Raw genomic sequence first — 24,660 nt, forward strand, 5'->3', positions numbered from 1 at the left:
CACACCAGAAAATGAAATTAATCAGTCATTGCCATATTAAGTGAAAATGAATTAGTTGCAGACAAAACACTGTACTTTCATTAGTCATGTCAGATGCAAATGTGAAGATATATATCTTTGCATAAATGTTCACAGATAAACAACATAATTAAATTCACTATTGAAACAAACTAATTAAATTCATTGATGTTACGCAACAGATATTCTCTTAAGTATATGATATTTGGCTTACAAGAGTAAGCAGTGCGTTCTTTATCTGTGTTTTGTCTTTGATGATAGAATTTAATTTTTGTTAATTTGGGGTGCCTGGATGCAGGCAGTGACTCAGGAAGACATCTGTGTTTATGCTTAGCACACACAGATTATCTAAATCTCACTGGCTGAAAGTTTTTCTTTTGTTTTAATAATGTATCCCTGAGGAGTACAGTATGCTATCTGATCTCACAGTTTTAGAACTGTCCCTCAAGATGGTTCCAATAAAACCGCTTTTGTCCAATTACTGGAAGTAAAACAAAACTTACACTTTACATATTTTCAAGGAATTTTACTAATTAGTGTCAAAAAGCAACCTTCACTGAGCATTTGCTTTAATTTCTGAACTAGTAACTAGTAACAGAAAACACTTAAAAATCACCTGTTTACTAAAAATTTTTCAGAATTGAGAATAATTGAATTGAGAGAATGCAAAGTATGTGAGTGGTGGTGATGTACACAACCTGTTGGGCACCAGTTGTGCACTCCTGCACAGCTTGGAAAAGAACAGTGAATTACAGCATGTCTGCCCCACAGAGAGCACAGTCTAACATACACATCTTCAGATACCCTTCAGTCATAGAATTGTTTAGGTTAGAAAAGACCTTTAAGATCATCCAACCAAGAGTCCAGCTATCTGCCAAGTCCACTACTAAACCATGACCTTAACTGCTACGTCTTCACATCTTTTAAATACCTCCAGAGTTGGTGACTCAGCCACTTCCCTCAGTAGTCTTGTCTGACTACCCTCTTGGTGAAGATGTTTTTCCTAATATCTAGTGTAAAGCTTTCCTGGTGCAGCTTGAGGCCTTTTCCTCTCATTCTGCCCTTGTTAATGGGAGAAGAAACCGACCCCCAGCACAGTACAACCTCCTTTCAGAGGGTGATGAGGTCACCCCTGAGACTCCTGTTCTTCCAGCTAAAATCCCCAATTCTCTAAGCCGCTCCATGTAAGACTGACTTGTGCTCTTCAGGACTCCATCTATACTGTTTGACAGCAGCTGGGAGTAGAAGGCTCTGAGAAACAGGTAGAATGGCAGTAAGAGAATTTCATAAGAATGGGATTAATCCCTAGATTTTAGATTGGCTTTAAGAACAGCATTAAAGAGAGAGTATTTTTAAAATAATCAAAGAAACATTTTCACTCAATTGAGGAAACCTTACAAGGAGTGGCTGAGGTAATTTCGTTCAGCCTGGAGGAGACTGAAGGGAGACCTCATTGTAGGCTTCAAAATCCTTATATGAGGGGAGGCAGAGGGACAGGGACCAATCTCTTCACTCTCATGACCAGTGGCAGGACCCGAGAGAATGGGCTGGAGTTGTGCCAGAGGAGGTTTAGGTTGGGTATTAGGAAAAGATTCTTCACCCAGAGGGTGGCTGGGCACTGGAACAGGCTCCCCAAAGCAGTGGTCACAGCACCAGCCTGACAGAGTTCAAGGAGGGTTTGGACAATGCTCTCGGGCACAGCGTGTGACTCTTGGGGGTGTCCTGTGCAGGGCCAGGAGTTGGACTCAGTGATTCTTGTCAATGATTCTTGGGTCTATTCCAAATCAGAATGTGCTGTGATTCTCTGTTTGTAGAAGTTATTCTGAATGTTGACATGATACAAAGCATAGGTTTCTTTTAGATTTTGTATAGAGAAAGAACAAAATTATTTCTGAGCAGTTGAATATTAAATGTAATATGTGAAGTGATTCCTATGAAGAGGACTGTGTCGAGAGGCCAGCCTCAGTGTTCCAGTAAGGCAGACTGTTTAGGCAAATAAAAACTTATATAATTTGTTTACACTATTAATATGTTTATTTTCTGTTTGCATAAGCAAATCAGTCTTGAATGCATGGTCATATTCAGTAATGTAGCACTTGTGTAATCATTTGATGATCATTTGATGCTAAGTCCACAAATTACATATACTGCTGACAAGAGAGAGCTTTTGAATAAACTATTGCTGCTGCCTGTATATAATACCATACATTGTAATAAATATTCTTTTCTATGTACATGTATGATATATTATTATTTTACCCCCTCCACTATAATTTTCAATAGTAAACTTCTTCAGAAGTTCACAGGTGGGCTGTGAACTACAAGGAAGCATTTTTTCCAAGAGCAAAATTGAAAGTCTTCATAATTTGATCCTTTCAGCGAAAGACTGGTAAATCTTTGATAGCAATTTTACTGACATCTTATATATTAATAGGCTTGTTTTTTATACACACAAACATGCCTTCTTGATTTATAAAGCCTACTGTAATTTAAAGGAGGAACTACTGAATTTATGCAGAATTTAACATATTTTAAATATGCTTTTTATATACTACTCAAGATCCCAAGCAGACTGGACTGCTGAAATAAAGAGTGAAAAATGCAAAGATTTTGACAAAATCATGACAAGGTGATTCCTATAAACACATTAGGGAAGTGAACAGTATAACCTCTGTATTCTTGTTGGATATGCTTTTTCTCCTTTTTGCATTGACAAAGACTATTAGGCAGTAAAGCCCTATTGATCTACAGATAGCAAAGGCGGGAATTCATCAGTTAAAAGCTTGTCTGAAAATCTAAAATCCTGGTCTTTATAAGACTAACATATGGGGAGAATAAGGCAGAAATGAGGAAGGAACAGCTGCCCTAGGGAAACAGTTACAACTTAATTTCTTAGTGATTAGTAAATAGGAATTTGAAGACTGTGTTGTTGGGTCAGAGAAAAAGAGCCATGGCCCAGGTAACAGATTGAATCTGGGAAGATCTAATGCTCAGATTCTTAAAGAGGGACTTTTTGGTCATTGTAAGTTCAGACCCTAAGGGCCTACTCTCAAAACCTCATAAATAATTTGGGAACTCAGTTTCCATTTTGAATGAAGATTCCCAGGTAATTTCTGAAAAAGGTTCTGAATCACTTTTCAAAATTTTGGCCTCAGCTTTCTTATGCATTAATTGCTCCATAAAGAGGAAATAGATTGTTAAATTCTACTGGTGATAATCTGATGATGATGTCATTTTTATAGCTGTATTCCTGAACATGACTTCGTTGAGATATTGACAAAGAGTAGGTTTTGGTATGGAGGGATCTGGTTATGATTTTACAGTAAGAATCATGAGTCAGTACTTTTTAGCTCAGAATAGCATCTCTTTCTTACTGCTTCCACAAGCCAGTAGAGTTGGCACTGAATGGATTTAATCTACTTACTTTATCCATGAAATAAAGGTTCTTAACAATTGAGCTGTAATGCAACCATGTGCTGTCAAGAGAAAAGGATAAGAATAAAGATGTTGTGAAGAATATATTTTGCAGCCTATACAAATCTAAATCTTCCTCAAAACACAGGTCAAGTTCCTGTCTGCCCTCCCTTTGCCTTGTTCTTACTGCCCCTCTTCCTTTTACAGCAACAGGTTTCTGTGATAACAGTTTCATTGAAGTACACTAAGCTGATGTGGGCATATGGTTAATCAGTGGTAAATCAGGGATGCAAATTATGAACAGCTCTCATTGTGAAGGAATGGGAATAGATAAACATATCCTGTACTGCAGAAAATCAGAACAGGATTGGATTAATCAGCACAGCATGTATTAGGAGGAGGCCAGGCCAAGCTCTTTTCATTTGAATTTCAGCTTGTCACAGCTCTCCAAGCCAGAGTGTCTGTAATTAAATCAAAAAAATCAATGTTAATGCTTAGCTGGGTCACACAGCTCAAATCAAATGATAATCAGGAAGTGCTGGAAAATTGAAGGTTTCATACAAATATTCTGTGGGCTACACTGCACTTCACCAATGTTCTTCAGTACTGTTTTTTCAGAACAAGTGTTACTTGGTGGTGTGATGCAATTAGAGTGGTTTGACACTTACCAAGAACAGGTGTCACTATGCTTATTTGTGAGTGTATTTACAGTGGAATAGGATAGGATAGGATAGGATAGGATAGGATAGGATAGGATAGGATAGGATAGAATAGAATAGAATAGAATAGAATAGAATAGAATAGAATAGAATAGAATAGAATAGAATAGAATAGAATAGAATAGAATAGAATAGAATAGAATAGAATAGAATAGGAGTGTGGTGCTGTAGCATGCATGAATTGTTGCATCATGTATGGATTGCACATATTCAAGCTGGATGGCACATTGGTAACTCAATTTCTGGCCAACTCTCGGTGGTTGCAGGACTTGTGGCTTTTAGAGTGACATGGATGTCCCAGCAACTCTGAAAGCAGTTTATGTGATGCTTTAGGAGTAGTGCTTTAGGAGTTGCATGACCAATATCATACCTCAGATGAAAAGAAAATTAGAATCTACTTACAGATACTGATCCTCTGCGAGCAGGATCACATGGAGTATTTATGGCATCAAGGGATGATGATGATGATGATGCTATAACATTTGTTAATGATTAATGACTTGTTGGAATGAGTCCAGAGGAGGCTGCAAAGATGGTCAGAGGGTTGGAGCAGCCCTCCAGTAAATGCAGGCTGAGAGAATAGAAGGCTCTCAGGAGACCTTGTAGCACTCTTCAGTGCCTAAAGAGAGCCTACAGGAGAGCAGGAGAAGGACTTTTTACAAGGGTGTGTAGTGATAGGGCAAGGGGAAATTGCTTTAAACTGAAAGAGGATGGGTTTAGAATAGATATAAGGTAGAGATTACTTACTATGAGGATGGTGATTCTCTGGAACTGGTTGTTCAGAGAAGTTGTAGATTCACCATCCCTGGAAGTGTTCAAAACTGGGTTGGACGAGGCTTTGAGCACCCGAATCTACTGGGAAGTGTCCCTGTCCACAGCAGAGTGGTCGGAACTAGAAGATCTTGAAGGTTTCTTTAGCCTAAACTGTTCTGTCAATCTTTGATGATAACAAAAATGCTCTTTACTCACATTTCTATAATGATTTCAATATAAGTGAGAGTATTTTAAATCAAGAAAGGTTCTTCCATGCAAGGGAGTCTTCTTTGGGAAGACCTATGAGCTGGAGAAGCAGTAATTTCTTCCAGGCTAATTTAGAGATCTGTCTCACTAGTCCCAAAGCAGGCAGATGCATCTGGGTTTGTCTTCTAAGATCCTGGATCCATATAATGTGCATGCACAAATTTTCTGTAAAACGGGTACATTATTTTGCTACTCAGGTGGAGATTTTCCAGGCTAGATTTCTGGATCTGTATGTCGATAATGAACTGAAAAGTTAGGAAGAGTACACAGCAGTTGGGTTTGTGTTTGGATATTTAAGTCAGCTTAAATAAAGCAGTTCCTAGCATTGTCTCCCTCCTTTCAGCATGTCTGACAGTGATGAGCTGAATGTTGTGCTCCTGTTATGGCAAAGGCATGTAATAACAGCCTTTGGGAAACCATCAGCGTCAATTATTGTCACTGACTATGCCTAGGATAGCGAAGGCTCCTTCTGTCTGAGTGGCAGAAGACTGCCACATGTTATCAGTAAGCATGTAATAGAGGTCTACTATACAAGCATCTTTCCATAGCTTGGAAAATGTGACTTGGAACTATATGGAGGTGTCCATGTGAAAAATCTAGACACAGCTTTTAGCCAATCTTAAGTGCTCAGGATGTTTGTTCATGGTTGCAATTTGCAGCAGGATCCTTCAAAGATACTGAATAAAACATTGCAACAAATAGACATTTGCCAATATTAACAACAAAAATACCAAATGGTCTATGCTGTTGTCTGGCAGTCAAGAAATTATATTTCAAATTACGTAGTAGGCAACTTCTGAATTTAGCTACCACAGAAATGTTGAGTGCCCTCTGTTCTGACCCATTCTTTCACCCACTCATCAGCTCAACTGTGAAAAATTGCCAAAGGCTTGTGTTGAACCTTTTCTCAAATTCACAGTTATTTGAAAGGCAGAAGCATCAGAGTTTGCAGGAATCCTGAATGCTCTCAGTTGGGATGTGCCTCTCTTCCAACCACACCCTGGGATGGCAAGGCAGCCTGAGAACCCACATGCATGTGTTTCAGGGCAACCTGGTGGTGTAAGTGTCTGAGGCTGGGGCACTTATGACCCACTCTGTCTTACGGTGGCTGTGCTAGTTGGCTGTACTGAACAAGCATGGAGCAGTCCATGACTTCTGAGAGGACTGCAGTAAGCCTTCTTGCTTCTTGCTGGTGTCTTACTGATGCCCTAGGACAAGGAAAATGAAAGAGTAAAGGAGAAGTCTAAATGAGAAGTCTAAATAGAGCACCAGTGAAGTGATTATTTTGGCCTCTGGGCAAGTGATGGTAGATCCTTTCTATAGAGAAAGAATAGTGATGTGATGTGAAAGGAAAAGGAAAATCTTGTTCTGTAAAATCCTGTCCTCCAGCTGAACCTGGAGGATGTGATCAGCTGCCAAATCTGCCAGAAGCTGCAAGTGTATCTGACTAGTTAACTCCCACAGACCTTACATATTTCCTACAAATCAAACAGTTCTCATAACCAGATGCTTTTTTTACTTTCCCTTTTGATTTTATTATCATCTGTCATGTTTTTTTCATTGCTTGCATAGGTATCTTTGTTGGTTTTATTTTTTTCCTTGATTTCTAGCACGTTTGCATTTGTTATTTTAATTTTTTTGGCATTTACCTTGGTTAAATTACATTCTATCTTTGACATTCCAGGCTGTTTGCGCATAGTTGCATGATCTAGTTCATCTTTCTGCATGCTCCTCTACCTCTTTATTCACTTTGTGTGGTCCTCAATGTTTGCAGCTCTATCAGCCACTATTTCAAATGTCAAGCTCAGTTCATGAGAACCTTTTTCTTTTGATATTTGCTCTGCTAATTCTTGGTCACAGTTTTAGAAAAAAAAACAGTTGTCCTTTTACTTTATCAGGTATTTGGCTTACTGTAAGGTTACTGCACTTCTTTCGTTGTCATTAAAATAGTAATTACTCTTTTCACATTTTAGTCACATAATGAATTTGAACTCTTGTATAAATATATACATATGCACACTAATCTAGCTGTCTAACCCATTTACTTTACCCATGGTTTTCTAGGAAGTGCCTTTTCTGCAGAATCAAAGCCCTTGAGGTTTTTATAAGAAAGTGAAAGAGCTTAGTACCTGTGTTCAGAATCGGCACATTATGACAACATCTCACAAAACTGGAGACTGGTTGCACTTCAGGCATGCTCTGGTTGGACTAATCTGGACAGTCCTGACTGTTCCATAATGTCTGCTATATTTTAAAGCTGCCTCTTACTCCATACTTACATTAGCACTGCTGCCATATTTCCTCTAGGAGTAACATGTGTTAAATTGTGACTTTTGAACACAACTGTGGGGAAAGAGGAATCATAAATAAAGATTTGTTTAAAAGTGTTCTGTATATTTTCTGTGAATTTTAGTGAATGCCTTCAAATATGCATAGATAATTTTAGTGTTGCTTTTGCTTGTTGCTTTAACTGCCTAAATAAATCTATTTGAAGTAATTTGGCAATGTGTTGCTAGCCTTCTACTGACAGTAATTAACTGGTGTCAATGTATTTCACTCTTTCCCCTACACTCTGAACTGAAAACTTTATGGTGGGCTGCTGACAGCTTCCTGTAGCTACACTTTCAGCTTAATCTTCCTCTCCCAATTTCTTCTTCCTGTTTTGTTTTACACAGAGTTGGCAGTCTTGCAGTAGTTTCCTAAAAGAAAGAGTAACTCATACTGTATCTGTTGTCATTCAGTAGTCTACTAAGTTTTACTGACCTTTGCTTTCTTTTCTCCTCAGCAATGTGTTCAGAAATTTGGCTAAATGTTTAGACATGCCAGACTGACTGATAGCTACAAATGTTCTTTGATTATCTGAGAAGATTCTAAAACCAGAAATTTAAATTTCACAGTAACTGGAAAAACCTGACTATATTTTCTGTCGTTTGGACTTTTAAGTTCTTGTTGGAATCATCTCTTAATAGTTTATGCTCTCTATATTTGTATCACAGTTTTTAACAAGGTGCCTCAAACAATCATGGTTATGCATTCACTTTAGTTTAAATGTGCCTAATTTGTTAGTGCTTGATTCTGTACATTATACTACTGGCTAATATTCTGTACATTATACTACTATACTAAATCAGGAGAACATTCATTAATGTAAACTGATATTTATTTCTTTAATTAACAATGACTATATCCAGGCTAAAGCAAAGTAAGTAAAACATTAATGGCATGAGGTGATGTAACAATAAAGTAAATGAGGACCTCAATGAGCAAAAAAATGACAAGTCTTTGTGAAGCAATTGGAACCTATAATGCATGCTAATAATAGTTTGCATCTCCTAAACTAAAATGCTAGCTAGCATCAGTCAGTGTTGACATCTGTCATGATCACATGAGTCAACTGAGATAATGTTTTGAATTACATGGGCAATTACAGGGTAGGTCAAATATATTAAATCACAGATATATAGGCTTTACAAGGAGGGCACTGAAAATGCACAACACAGCAGACAAGCCAGCATATTATCAGCACTGCATCCATTAATAGATCCATAACTAGGGCACCACGCCTTAGCTAGCATTACTGTTGATCAGTCCTCATGTGCGAGAAATATTCTAATTTTTCTAAGTCCTGGCAGCTTACTGTTCCACAAGCTCTCTGTTAGGAACTCAGTCTAACTGGAAACACTGAAGGGAGGTGTTTTTCTGCAAAATAGCCGGTCAGGCATATGGTGATTCATAGAGGTAAAATGAACTAAGAGAAATTCAGCCATATTTCAGAGGACTCAGTCCCATGGATGAGCTGTGTATGTTTAAAATGTAGGGCAGCAGTATGGAGTGTAGCTGTCTGAGGTGAGGGAGGCAGACCTTTTAAGGGTCACAAGTTATGTGCTGTATGTGAAGTCCCATGTGTGAGCAACACTTGGACATTCTGGAAGCAAGTAGAAGTGAGGAGGTAGCAGTTATTCTATTCTGTTTAGCTGAACTTTCTTCATGTACTACCAAGGAATTGTTATGTGTTTTTTTACCTATAACAGAATTGTTTGGCTTTAACCCCCAATAATATTCACAGATTTTTGATGGTAAAAGAAAAAAGGGAGTTACTATGCAAGTTATGTATCCCATGTAAGTGAATTCTGCTACCAAAGCTTAAGATTCAGTTCCAAAAATTTGGCCCACAGTGTTTCAGCATGTCTTTCTCTTAGTATCTCACTGCTCGTAGATTACTTTGCTCCTAGTAGGTTCCTTCTGTTCACAGTACCCTTGATTTTGGATACTACAAAGAGAGTGCATTATTATAATGCAAGTAATAATGGAGCTGGTTACAATTATGGAAGAACTTGTTTGTGATGGATAATTTGTGTAACAGAAGTGGCTTCATATTTATATTTCTGCTGTTTTACACATGTGAAATAGTAATCTGTGTCTTGAAACTTCTGCTCTTGTGTGCACTTTCTAACTTGTGTTTACTCATCAATAGGCTGAGTAGCAACTGTGGATGCTTACAGGTTCTGATGATGCCCCCATGTGGATGTCTGGCAGGATCATTCTAGTCTGCAGTTGAAGACATAATTGAGGTTTATTGTTAATTGACTAATAGTTTGTTTCTGTGTCATCCATAAATGGTCAAAAAACTTGGACTATGTGGTATTCCAGAAGTATTTTTGAACTATGTTTTCCATTCTCTGTGAAATAGTGCTTGACTATCCCTTTTTTTATCTAGCATTTGAAACTATTGTTGACATACTAGAAATAGCATCATACTAACTAGTTTGCTTATTTTTGTGGGATTCTTGAGATCCAAGAAAATGTTCACTCCATTATTAGTATCCTAATAATAGCTGTGATATGATAGCCTAATTGATTTTGCTAACATAGGATAACCTAAACCTCATACAATGATTTTTCCACCCCTGTGAACGAATATAATGGTATTGTAATTGAGAGTCCACCTGTACCTCTGAATCACCAAAAATTAGTGTTAAGATGCTGGAACTGTCTTTAAATGTGACAGCTGCGGTACTGTGACCTTGCCAGCTATAACAACAGAGACCTTTGGAGGGGCTGATTTGTGTTGCTACCTGGCACAGTAGATTAATTTGCATGAAGGTCTTCAGTGCATGAAACATCCTAACGCTGACCCGTGTTTTCAGAAGAAAATTCAGAAGGAAATGACAGACAAGGTGAGGGTGATGGTAGCTTAGGACCACACTTGTGCCATGGCAAATGTTTCTCTTGGCCATATAAATTCTCACACCTTATGGCTGGGGTGCTCAGGGACCCCAGATTCCAGTTCTCCTTCTAAAGGCACCTTGCATGGACTTTACTAATGATATGGAAAGAAGTTTCCTACTGGTGGAGGGGCCTGGCACTCAGGACACCTCAATTCTCAGACAAGTATCTTGGCCACTAGTTTAAAATTAAATGGCCAGGCTTAATGAACAAGTAGCAGGACTGGGTCTGTGGCTTTCACTGTTACTTTTTGGTCCTAGGTCCTTAAGTTCTGTTGAGCACTTAACGTAATTTTTGTACCTCTATCATGCACTGAGATCTTCTAACACAATTACACATTATAGATAACTAAGTACTCTTCAGGGTACTCTTGCATTATTTAGACTCTTGCATTATTTATGTGTAAAAAATTGGTGCAAGGTCTTTTGACAGTACACACGGCATGCTAACTCCTGCTCCTTTGAGTTTGCATGTTTTATAGAACAGGAAGTATTTCCTAGGTCAGGGCAAAAGTGTTGCTCAGACATCTTAGTTGTGGAGCAAACAGATTTGATTTCATATCTAATGGATTTTATTTAAGCCTTCTGTGAAATACCTGCTCCATTTTGTTCCTGGTGCTACTTCATCTTACAGTCATTGGACTTGTTTGCAGTGGGAAATTACAGTTGTTAGAACCTGCAAATTAACTTGATTAACTGAGCATGTAGTGCAGATAAGGACATTTGTTTGGTGTTTGGTCTTTAGAGGTGCTTGCTTCTTACATTAGGTGTGTGTCCAGGCTGGAGAATTTGCCTTTTACTAAATCAAGTTACATATTGCTAGTTAAGCTGGATTATATGTGAGTGTGAAATGGTAGCCAGAGCACCCCAGCATTGCTGTTTTTTTACTTCTACACCAAGTGTCAGTCACTGTCTTATTCAAAATTTTGTGTGTAAGAATTGAAGAAGCAGCAATTATAGGGCTTGAAAATTAAAGTATTTCCTAACATTTCCAATCTTGTTTCATGTTTTATTAGGAAACTGAGCTTATCTGGAGTGCTGAACCCTGGAGTGTTTAGTCATGCTTTTCCTTTGCAGTGGATGACAGAGAGCAAATCCTTTACTCTGCCTTTACACATTCAGTCTTTCAGAAACATCTAGAGACCTTTATAAAATTTACTTAATGACTTGTGGTTGACAACTGGTCTCTGATCTGCATTGTGTGAACTTGCTTCACAATTTAGATTAGTTCTGTGTATTTTGGATTTCAGTTGTAGGGTTGATAGGCTACAGTATTACCTCAAAATTTTCAATTTCTTCTAAAAGAGGCTCCTATTTCTTCTTGGTGATGTCTAAAATATAAAAACTAAAATAAACCCCAAATTAAAACGAATGCATAAATATCTACCTGCTTCTTTTACACATTTTAAATTAGTTTGTGCTTTTAAAGTGATTATTTTCAATAAAATGCTTTACTTTCTGTTGATACTGAAAGCGACAGATTGCATGGCATAAAAGGTTTAAAATAGTCTACTTCTCTCACCTGTAGACATATATAAATCAGGATTTCCATGTACTGAATATGAACATTAATAATTTGAATGGATGAAAGTATCTAAAATAATTATGAATATTTGGCTAACTAACCAATATCTGCTTCCATTTGATTTTCACTATAAAATGGGTTTACACAAACTAAAGTGCTGAAATAGCTTGGAAACAGATTTTGTCACTTCAGTCATTAAGGGCAGTTGTCACCTTGCTCAGATAAGGCTAAAAAATCCTAGCTGTTTTTTAGAAGAAAAACTCTCACAAAGTGGATAATGAAAGAAAATAAAAGCAGCAGTAAAACCTTGTTATCCAGTTTTTATTTTTCTGTGTGCTTATTCTGAGGATTTTTTTTTTCTTCTAGGAAGAAAATTAAAAGACTTTAATTATCGTTTGCATTTTAAACAACTTTTCTTCAAATAGTATAAAGCTACTTATCATTTTTGTTTCCCTGGTATTTTTTTAGCTCCTTGCTTTTTGCTGTCAGTCTGTAATAGATTTTGGAACAAGATGTGATGTATATGTGCATCGGAAGTGGTAATTTTTATGCACAAGTAAAGAAGTTATAGGTGCACACTTCCAAAAACAAGCTACAGCTCTGAATTTCCTGATAATTTAATACAGTGGATACAGAGGTTATGTAAGCATTCCACAAATAAGTACATGCAGTGCCTGAGATCTTGTGTTTCTTTAGTCCATCGTCTAGGACTTTAATTAAAATGGTGCAGATAGAGAGAGATGGCTGGGAATTCAGGACATCACACATGGCAGTGGTGAGACTGGTGGGTTTACCCTGTGTGAGACAGGTGTTTTGTGACCTGAGAACATTCTTGGTTCACTCTAATGACTGGAAAACTGCTCTAGACGTAGGAAACCTGGCAGCAACCTCGTGTTTCGTGAGTTTTACATTGGTAAAATCCACGACTTCTCTAGAGTCACACCTGCTCTACTGCAGTGTGCCAGTAGACATAGTTGTGGATGGAAATTTAAAAGTGAGTTCAACTGGGCCAGGCAAAAGCTGGCAGACCAAATCTAGGCCAAGTCATAGAGCAGCATCTTGAAAATAAAATATAGAAACTCAGGTTCCTTCTCTCCCTCTTTGATGTGTGTTCTGTGCTTTTGTGAGTAGCTAACGAGCTCTGTGTAATGCTGCCAGTATTGAATGTTGCTGATTTTGCACAGAATTACAATAGGTGACCCACTGAAAGGATCAAGCTGAAGGAGAAATAATTGCAAAGAGGATAAGCAGCTCAGGCATTCATCTTTATGCAGTATTGCTGGGTGTTCACCTTACATTTGACCTTGGGAAAATAGTTGGAATAATTAACGCATATGGCAGATATGGTAAGTGGTGAAGTAATTCAAAAGGGATTTTTTTCGCTGTGATTTAAAGTATGGAGTCACAGCACTCCCCAAAGCTGAGTAACAGGCACATCACTTACCCTACAATTATATTTATCAGTATTTCTAAGTTCACAATTTTTAGTTCAAATTCCCTAGTTATTGCTTTATTACTATTTCACGTTTGTTTAGACCCAAATAAAAACCCAGGTGGTTTCAAAAACAGAAGTTCCACATTAATAAAGTGTGAAGAAAGATGTTTGCAGATTGCAGCAAGTTCAGCATGGTGCTTCAAGGAGGCCAGGACCTGAAGCTGTCTTCTGAGAACATACTGAGCTGAGAAGCTGAATCCTTCTTCAGGGATTCAGCCCTGAGGAAGAGGAGGCTCTGGGAGGACAAACCCCCAGAACAGAGGAGAGATCAAGAAGCCAGAACCTAGCAGGTGAACTTAGGACATGAGACAATGACACACACAAGAGGTGCAAACTGGATAAAGGAAGGAACTTTCTGAAGCAGAGAAAGATTTCCAAAGGACAGAGAGGGTTGTATTACTGCCAACAGAAACAGAATCCTTGTGATGACTTGGGTATTGATCAGTTGTATCTCTGTAAGAAAGGTCTGGTCCCTGTCCAGTTGAGAGAATTACTTACTAGTAATTACATACAGTTTTGTTAGACTAGTTTGGTGGTTTGGTATGGGATTCATTTCCCCCCCTCCAAATAATAGAGGTTCAAGGCTTTCTTATTGTAATTGCTGTGATTTGATGCAATTTTATAACTTCTCCACTGAGTTGTTATGCAGACAGTGTAAGAGCTTGAGGAAAGCTAGGTTAGGAAATTAGGTTACTCACAGGCATTCTTTTTGTTTTCCTTGCTGTGCTTTAGTACAAGGCAGTGGACTGTCATAATTATCATGATTGAGAATGCCATGGTCCACATTTACTAATGAAACAGAATGAATTTGAGTGCAAATAGGTATTTGATATATCCACTATGGATTCAATGTGTCTCCTTCAAATACTTGCTACAACTGAAATTTGCATCCAATTCACTTTGATGGAAAGGAGCTTTGACCCTTTATTCATACAATGCGAAAGTACCCTTTGTGTGTGCTTCAAAATGACACAGTATAGTTATAAAAATTCATATAAAAATGAGATCTTGTAACTCTCATTAAAGCCTGGACTTGATTTTAAAAATTCATTTTCCCTTCTTAGTTTGTTTGAGTTCCCAAATTTGTACGGTAGGACAATGAAAAAGTTCTGCTGTGCCATGCCTAGTTGTCTTTCACAGATTCTGCAGAGGTAACTGGGTAACTGCTGGGGCCCTGTAGTCTTGCTTCAACCAGTACAGTGCAGATTTGAAAACCATTGCCAGATCTAGATTTTTAAAATAACTGGATCACTGTCAGACCTCAGATTTCCCAACAGATGTGTCCTTAATAGCAAGCTTTTATTTTTCAGTTATGACTGCAAAGATTTGACTGTTTAACATGGTACTATTGTAAAGCAAATACAGACTGTTGGATACAGCTGCATGGTCTACCAACATCTAGGGAACGTTCACTTTTAATGTCTGCAGTGGACTTTCTACTTACTGCTGCCACTTGGACACCCTGGTGCTTTTGCCTTGCCTGACCTGTGGGCAGCTTCCCTTTCCTTTTTTGTGCACAATTTGGCCTGTTTCCACAATCTGATTGGTAGCCAGGAGTTTTAAAGGGCGTGATTAGTCCCTAAGCTTATCCCTTTACAACCTAAAAGAGACACCATTAAAGGGGATTTGAACCCAAATGGGTTGGATTCACCTGGAGATTTCAAAGCTTTAATGTCTTAAATGTCACATTATTGGCTTTTGCTAGCATGACTTTGAAATGCCAGCTGAATTTACGAAGATTTTTAGTGCCACATTCCACTTGCTTTCTTCTCAACTATTACCAATGAAATTGCACTTAAAATGCCCCATAATTATGAATGCAAAAGATGGTGTTTGCTTGCTTGCTTTGTTTTTTAACCTGTTCAGCCAGGTCATTTTTTGATGAGTGGATAGGAGAAGGGAGAATCATTTTAATGTGGTTTTGTTGGTGTGCTGGGCTGTTGGAAGGGGCTGCTTGTTAAACTCTGCTAAATAAAAAACTGCTGCTAAATAAAATTGTAATTTGAGATGGTTTTCCCTGCTTCTTCTGGAGCTACTCTCTGTTTGGCTATTGCTGTATTGTCTCTACCAGAATGATTAATCCCTTTGGGCCTATAAAATTGGATATTTCTACCTTTGGAATAGAACAGATTGTACCAGATGACAGCTTCTATGCAGAGATAACATATTGATATGTATATTGTTCATCAAGAGAAAGTATAGATGTGTTAAATACAGTTTAATATTCATTTGTTTACTCGGTTATTTCTTCTATTTTGATTTTCTCATTTGCATTCTTGATTATGAGAAAAATTTTATGAGTAAACAGTCTGTCACCTGCTTCATTTCTGGGACTCCAGGTTTATCAAATGTGAAAGAAACTTTCCCTGATATTAAAATTCGTGTTCTTGTTAAAATTCAAAATTTAGTAATTTAAATGATAACAAATCAAATACTGCTGGGAAATAAATTTCTTAATAAGCTGAAAAAATCAGATAGGAAATGTTGCAGTAATAGAAATCAGATTCTGATTCACACACTACTTATTACTGCAGTAATGTTTAATTTTTTGCTGATACACAAGAATTGAACTGTTCAGAAAGCTTTACATCAAGTTAAACTACAGGGAAATAACATGTAAAGTTCTGATTATTTCACATAATTCTCAGTCATTTTTCAAAGAATAAACGAGAAAAAAAAAGTTTGCTTCCTGTCTTTGCTGGGAATTTAAAATTAAGTGAAAGATCTCTGTATAATTCAAATTATTTTGCATTAATTCAAAAGACTAAGTTGTAGGTAGAAGTAAGAACTTATATAATACCAAAATAGTTGAACAAATTCGATAAGGCATTGGGTTTCAGGCATTGAAAGTAGAAGCTTCAAGCTTTAAAGCTTACTGCAAGTTGAGAGTTGATAATAGTTACTGAAAGATTAATTAGATTTTTAATAGTTAGGCCATCTCTGAAAAAAAAAGTTACTTGGCAGCAGTACAGGTCATCAGGCAGGGAAGATGGGTATTAAGGTGGTGGCCTCTTAGGTCAAAGAGAGAAATAAATATCAGTGGAATGAGTAGTTAGTTGGAGCTACTAGAACTTGCTGTGAAATCCATTCCTTCCAGTTGCTCTGTGCTCTGCAGCCACCAAAGGGACTGAGCAGAGCACTGCCTGTGCTCCTGCCCTATCAACCACTTGACACAGCGCCCTGAAGTCCCTTTTGATTGCCCTGACACTGCTCTTTTCAATCTCTCACTGCCAGCCTGGAGCATCAGCAGTGGGCAATAATCAGAGGGCTGAGTCAGCCCAGGGAGTCTCTCAGCAGTATCCTTACCTGGGCCCCAGGGAGGCAGCAGACCTCCCTGTGGGATGGCTCCAGGTGACATATGGGGCCCTCTGTCCCCCTCAGGAGGGAATCACCCACTATGACAGCACTTCTTTTCTTCTCAGTGTCAGGGGTGGTGATTTTCTGACAGGCAAAGTGTGATTGGGAGGCTCCCTGGGCAGATCATTTTCTTCTAGGTCCTCTGGCTGACCCACTAGATACAGGGCCTCCTACCTGTTCTGAAGTGGCACCTGGGTAGGTTATGGGGGTCTGGAGGAGTTTTTATTACCTCTGTGAATAAGGACCCCATTCTACTCCCCTTCATCCACCAGGTGTCCTCCTATTGCCTGACACTGGGAGGCATGGGACTCCTCTGACTCCTGGTGGGCTTCCCTCAAGGATGGAAAGGTGGAACTCCACCAATCTATTTATATTATAAACAGCATTTAATGAGCAGAACTTATATTATGCCTGGTATGTGACAAAACTTAACAGATTTGCAGAATAAATAATATGTATCTACAAGGTCTATTATAAATACAGCATTTTTTAAAATATGGTTTTCGTATTAATATGCACTTCATTGTAATTGGTTTGGTAAAGCTGTCAGCATGAAGTGAAACCATCTCATACCAATATGTATTTTAAAAATATTGATTTTATTAGATGCAGAAGAGATCAAAATTGTATTATTACAAATTATTATTTACAAACCTATTTGTGATTTTTTTTTCTGTAAAAGAAAGTACAGTAATATTGATGTGAACTCAAGAAATAGGAACAAGACTCTTCCTATGCACAAAATAAACTTGTATGTTTTGGCAGCCAGACTTTTTTCTCCCCTGAGCCCGATTTCTGATGCAGTTAAAAGGAACAGAGGAATATGTTCCCCTGAAACCACAGAATCATAGAATGGTCTGGAACCCAGCTGTGTGCCTTGAGAGATCTTACTTTCTTTCTCACTTTCAGAAATATCCATTTCTGTCCTTCAAGTAATAGGTAATAATGAATTTGAGATATGCTTTCCCAATTTCTTCAAAAATTTGCAAATAAGAACTCTCTACAGAAAGATACCCCAAGATGTAATTCTTAAGCATGTTTTTATTTGCTCTGATTTTTGGAGTTAGAGGGGAGGTTTTGCTAGAGGTATGTTTAAAATATTTAGCAAGTAGATGTAAGCTTTTTCTGTTTACCCTTTGGTGTAATTCAGGTGGCTGTGATAAGCACAGAACAGTGCACAACATAACAAATCCTGCCAACAGGCAGAGTGTAAATTTAGCACTAAACTGCTGCACCTGGGCACTTCCTTGGCAGCCCTGAGAAGGAGCAGAGTGGGTTCGTGTGTGCCTGTAAAATACCACATAAATGTGGAAACTCCTTGTTCACAACAAATTGTGAAAGATTACTGAATTGTAGAAGATTGTAAAAAAGATTGGCAATTGTAAAAGATTACTGAAACAAACTAGATTATAGTTAAATGATTTTACATTTCAGTAAAGATGTGCTGTAATTATCTTAATTTATTTAATAGAGAAAAATAATTATATTTAATTGAGTCATGACAAAATACATCATCTTTTGTAATGACTAAGTCCTGTTTATTTGTGCCCAGACATTCAAAACATTGTTTTACAGAATAATAAACTTTTGTTTATGCTGAAACCCATAATAAACATGTAAGAACATGAGAAATTTTGAAAAACTATCAATGTCAAATAATTTTCTTTGAGGTATTTAAAAAAATTTATCTTAAGAAATATTTTTTTGAAGCATTTGAGACATTAATTTGTACTGAATTATGGAAATTGTCCAGGTAGCATCAAAAAGGAAATTAATTACAAAGTCTGAAATCTCCCAGAGAGATTATGAACATGAAACCTGAGAGTACAAGTGAAATTTCTGAGGATTTTTGGAATAATATTATGGTTTCTCTTGCAAAACTTCAGAAAATGCAGTATACATATCAGCCTAGACCTTTTCAAGTCTTTCCTTTGTAAAGGAAAGATTTTCCAGGAAGAGAGGAAGCCTTCTATCCTTTAATAGTGAGGGTGCAAGGAGGGAGTTCAGGTTGTTAGTCTCTCTGTCTGTCATCTGAATTGCTGTTTCCAATTTCCTTCCACTTGGCCACCTATTTCAAATGCCTTATTAATTTCCTAATCCAGTTCATAAATAGTGGATTGGGCCGATTGCTGTTTGTAGATGTGCTTGTGACACCTACTTGCAGTGCTGGAAATCTGTGATAGTGTCATATCATAACAGAGTCTGTCTGTTTCTCCTAACACAAGAAATCTATTTTTTTTTTTCCCAGAGGTGCACTGCTAAAATTTAAAACAAAATTACAAGTTTGAGAGACCTGATGAAAATTACTGCCTTTGAATGGCAAGCAGTCACCAATTTGCTTTACCTCTGCTTTGCAGCACTTCTATTTGTTCACTCAGTCCCACTTTGGTTTTGCTTCTTAAACCGCCCCCGGCTTTGACACAGAGCCTTTTCCTCTGCAACAGGCTGTCATCCTTTCTTTATCTCTGAGCATAATAACACTACCAAAGAGGACATAATTTTTTCATACCTAACTTAGAGTGTCTTAATTTTACTCTATAATGTCAGCTCTCATTAATTCTAATACTAGTTAATTAAGCGCAGAAATGATTTTTGAATAAAAAATGCCTTCTAGAATAGAATTATCCTGAACTATGTTGTTCCATTTGTTAAGTTTGCTCATAAAAAAACTATCAAATATGACTTTCTCTTTTAAACCCTTGCTGGTTAATGTTTCTCATGTAACAGGCAACCAGGTACCAAAGTAAGATAAAATGAAATGAAATTACCTCATAAAACTAAGAAAATTGAAAATTATTAATTTGAAATTTATGAAAATTTATTGTCTGATAAAACTTAAATGAGGTTTTTGACCTGTAGTCCAAGAGGAACAAACAAAGGAGGAAAAATATCTAGATATGTGAAGATCAGCATTATTAAAAAAGGCAAAACTGATTCTTTAGCTGAAACTCAGGAAATCTGAATAGACTTGATAAAAGCTTATTTAAATGCTGTAATAAATATGTATGAATATATGCTGAAATCTATCAGGAAAGATCTCTTGAAGGGGAAATGTAGAATGAACTGTAGTCACAGTCATTGTGTCTCAGAAGTTTTAAAAAGAACTACTAGCTAAGGTGCTTAAATTATCAACAAGGTAATAATACATTCTTGACTTTGCTGCAGACCAGTCCAGAGATAAATTACCTGGTAAGACTTACGGATATTTTGTCTTTATTCCTGATATATCACTAAGAGCACTAGCTTTACTGTCTGTATCACTGATGGAAGCTTTATTCTCTATATTTACAGTGAAAAAGGACTTCTGGAAAATCTTTTTTTTTTTAGCATACCATGGGAATCTTGAAACTGCGACTATGTCACAACTGGAGCTATAGTAGTAGCTTTTTTTATAGTCAGGAGTGTTTTAATTATCAAGAAATATTTGCGTATTAACAAAAAGCTATTTAGTTTTGTAGAGACAACGTTTGCTTTCCTCAACATTTCTGCTTCTTTCTTTCTCCAGGGCACAATATAGAACTATGATAGCAACCGGAGGAGTCATAACAGGACTGGCTGCCTTAAAAAGGCAAGACTCTGCCAGATCTCAGCAACATGTAAATCTTGCTGGAGTACCAGTTCCTGAGGAGAAGAAACCCGTTAGACGCCGGCCCAGGACAGATGTGGTAATTGTCAGGGGCAAAATCCGTCTCTATTCTCCATCGGGATTCTTTCTTGTTTTGGGAGTGCTTATCGCATTCTTTGGAATTGCAATGGCCATCCTTGGATACTGGCCCCAGAAGGAACAGCTGTTAGGATCTGAAGATAATCCATCTGTAAATGAAACCCGGACCCCGAGAAGCCAAGGAAGCATTCTGCTCCGCTTCTTTGAACAGCACGTGCACTCGGATAAGATGAAAATGCTGGGCCCTTTCACTATGGGCATTGGAATCTTCATTTTCATTTGTGCAAATGCCATTCTGCATGAAAACCGTGACAAGGAAACAAAAATAATACACATGAGAGACATATACTCCACTGTAATAGATATCCACACCCTGAGGATCAGGGAACAAAAGCAGCTGAGTGGTGCCTTCACTGGCTTGTTGGGGGAAGCAGAACTCCAGCACAGCGGGAGCTCCTGTGCATCACGGCTGGCTGCAAACACAGTTGCGCCTTTCTCTGGCTTCAAGAGTAATCTTAGAATGGATAGTTCTGCTGAAGAAGATGAGATTACCCTAAATGAAGATAGGACCACTAGTAGTCTCCTGCCACCTCTGCTGGCTGAGCAGTCTGGTTCAGTCTTTGGACTTTACCCTCACTCCAGCAAGGCTTCAGATGACAAAAACACTAACTCTATAAAGTGTGAAACAAAATCCATTGTATCTTCTTCCATTAGTGCTTTCACACTGCCAGTAATTAAACTGAATAACTGTGTTATCGATGAACCCAGTATAGACAACATAAGTGAGGATTCAGAGATCACCAGGAGTCAGTCTAGAAATCTGTCAATGGATTCTCTGGCCATTCCACTGACTGATACCAATGAATCCTACAGACCAGCTGCTTCCTTGCTGCCACGACACAATTCCTTTGTGGACACACCATCTGATCCCTTCAAATCTTCTATGACTCTTGGACCAAGCTCAGGAAAGCTTTTATCTCCTGGTGCTGCCAGGAAGCAGTTTGGTTCTAACACATCTTTGCATCTTCTGTCTTCACATTCTAAATCCCTGGACTTGGACAGGGGTCCGTCTACGCTCACTGTCCAAGCTGAACAAAGGAAACACCCCAGCTGGCCCAGACTGGATCGGAGCAACAGTAAAGGCTATATGAAACTAGAAAACAAGGAGGACCCAATGGATAGGTTACTTGTGCCACAAGCAGCAGCCAAGAAAGACTTTACTAATAAGGAAAAGCTTCTTATGATATCAAGATCTCATAATAATTTGAGTTTTGAACATGATGAGTTTTTGAGTAACAACCTGAAGCGAGGAACTTCTGAAACAAGATTTTAATATTTAAATTGCAATTTAGAAGCTAGCATATGATATTTTTTAAAAAAGCATTTTTCAGTGAGACAGTACAAGCCTGTTCTTAACCAAATGCTTAATAGCCCATTAAAAGTGGCTTGTGCGAACAGAGATCTTCATCATTGTAATACCAAGACTTTCTTGTCTTAGTAACATTCGGCTGCAATACTGTACATTGTCATTGCTTGGACCATTTTCTTACTACTGATTCCAATTATTCCCAAGTCACTATCTCTTTTGTTCTATATACGCATGTTATTTTTCACCAATTTGACTCTAGGAGACTACATTAGGAAAAAAAGCTTAATTTGCCTGTAAGTTCTCTTGATTTAAAGACTGCAAGAGACTGAAAGCAGTGGTTCTATGGTCTATCCTGTGGTCTAGAATGGGAAGTGAACAGGAGCACTTACTGGAATTGTGAAATCCAGAGCTTTATTCCTAGGTGTTGTCTTTCACATGCAGTACATCTCAGTAACTGCAGTCTTGCCATTGTCATAGTGAGAAACTTGTTTACATACTGGGGTGGGTGGATAGAAAAGAGTGGATATAATAAAACCATTTTTGTGAATTCACTGTAATTGATCAAGCTGAATACCAGTGTTGTGAATTAACTATGCTTTGTACAGTAATCTTTCTACAACCATTGTAATTTAATCCTGTATTTCTGGAAGAGCATATATTAAGTAAGCAATCTGAATTTTTTTCTGGGACTAAATCTCTAAACCACTTTGATTGGCAGCAGTTTTAAATTCAAAATAGAAAGATTCAATTAAAATCTTAGGAAGATGATGAATGCCAACAGGATTTTAGAAACATGATGTATAATAAGATGATATTGTAACTTTCATCAGAAGACAATAATGGGGAATGAATATATTGCCTCTCATTTCAATAACAAGATGCTAAATAACTAGATCTATATGTTCATAATACTGATACAAAGCATACAATTCAATAAGTATACTATAGTATGAAAACCCCTTGCCTAAATTTTGATTTATATATTTCACATAATTATTGGTGTGATGGTTTACCAAAGGCTTGGCTATGTCAATTTGCACTACAAGATTGTGCAAAAGGAATTGACATTTCAAACAATGTTTATCTCAGCAAAGCAAGCTTCACAGTTGACAGTTGTATTGTTAAAGAAAAGGAGAATTGGAATGTACATATCAGAAGGTTTTCATGTATTTCATTGGTGTTTAGGCCACAATCCTGCCATTACAGCCGCACTAGAGAATGTCCCTTCAAAGCTGCAAGGCTCACCCAAACAGGGTGTTGGTCTTCATTGGTCAGATTTGATATATTCACTTACCCTAATTACTCAGGAATTATTTTTAATGGCTTTTCCCAAAAAGAATCAAGCTTGTTAAAATGTTGTAATTTCTCAATTACTTAGACTATGAAAGATCAAGGATAAAATACCGTCTCTTTTTTTTTTTTTTTTTTTTTTTAATATTCAGCTCTGTATTTCAGCTGCGCAGTGTTTATGTATCAGGAGCATTACTTGCTCGGTGAGTTGAGGCATAGTGTTAACTGTTAGAACCTCAAGCCTATATATTGTAACAGAGTTGGCTAAATATTTTGCTATGAAGCTTTTAATAACTCACTGGTTTGTGTTCTTAAGACATTTGCTATTTTTTGCAGTAAAATGTCTCTCTTCACATGTCTGTTGTAAGACCCTTTTTTTCCTCTGTGATCTCTAATTTTATGTACCAAAGTATAATTGGGTATCATGTAACTGTACACAGCATTGTGCCTAAATTACTAGCCCGCCACAAGATCCTTCTTCATGAGCAGTTGATTTCAGTGACATGTCTACATATGGAAAGGCTGAATGCTTTTTTTACTGATGAAATGTGAAATTTATTCAAAGTGGTTTTGCTACAAGAAATTTTGTGTAAAAAGAACATCATGCTCTTTTTAGTTTGGCAGTAAATATTTTTCTAAAAATGGAAAACACTATTAAAGACTTGAGTGACGTAAGCTTTTTATTTCCTTAATAGCTACATTAAATCACAGCTTAAAAGACTTTACACGTACTATCATATGTGGGAATGGTAGTTCTTTGTAAGTATAGCAGGGGATGAGCTTTTAATTTTACCACAGATAGTAAGTACTGAAAAATGTACTCACTTGGGAAGAGTTTACCAAGGTAAAGCTGTCAAAATAGAGCCATATAAAGAAACTTCATGGCTGACAGACCTACTACAAAAATGTTCCCATATTAACATAAAATGAAGTATTTCATTCAGATAATCACAGGACTGTTGAGGTTAAAAGGGACCTGTGGAGGTCATCTTGTCCAACCCCCCTTCCTGCTCAAGCAGGGCTGTCTCACCATGAGCTGGTTGCCCAGAACTGTGTCAAGATGTTTTTTGCATAACCCCAAGGAGAGTGACCTACGACCTCCCTTTGTGACCTGTGCCAGTGCTCGGTCACCCTCACAGTCAAAGAGGTTATCTAATGGTCATAGGCATCCTCCTGTGTTTCACTTTGTGCCCATTGTCCCTTGTCCTGACTCTTTCCAGAGCCTGGCTCCTTCTCTTTTGTGCCTCCTTTGGGTATTTATACAATTCCCTCCTGAGCCTTCTGTAGGCTGAACAGTCCCAGCTGGTTCAGCCATTCCTGATAGGTCCCTTCATCATCTTTGTGGCCCTTCACACAATCGGCTCCAGTATGTGCATGTCATTCTTGTTCTGAGGAGAGCAGAACTGGACCCAGCACTCCAGGTGTGGCCTCACCAGTGCTGTGTAGAGGGGAAGGATCACCTCACTTCAGAGTTCATGTAGGACATTGCATAGTTTCATATTCCTTAGGTGTTTCCAACTCAAGCTTAGGTTGGGAAAACATGTAGATGTTCAAGAGGCCTAAA

General features: G+C 37.8%; 1 protein-coding gene across 3 annotated transcripts in view; it reads left to right on the forward strand.

The window, feature by feature from the left end:
• TMEM200A (transmembrane protein 200A) overlaps positions 1 to 23,451 on the forward strand; it is a 53,259-nt gene extending 29,808 nt beyond the window's left edge. For all 3 annotated transcript variants that reach the window (XM_021540724.3, XM_021540723.3, XM_021540727.3), the window contains one exon: positions 20,279 to 23,451. In XM_021540724.3, the coding sequence (XP_021396399.3) occupies positions 20,295 to 21,770 (1,476 nt within the window). In that variant the 5' untranslated portion in view covers positions 20,279 to 20,294 and the 3' untranslated portion in view covers positions 21,771 to 23,451. The remainder of the gene's footprint in view (positions 1 to 20,278) is intronic.
• The last annotated feature ends 1,209 nt before the right edge of the window (positions 23,452 to 24,660 follow it).

The sequence above is a fragment of the Lonchura striata genome, chromosome 3, assembly GCF_050655825.1.
Source record: "Lonchura striata isolate lonStrDom1 chromosome 3, ASM5065582v1, whole genome shotgun sequence".
Taxonomy (NCBI): domain Eukaryota; kingdom Metazoa; phylum Chordata; class Aves; order Passeriformes; family Estrildidae; genus Lonchura; species Lonchura striata.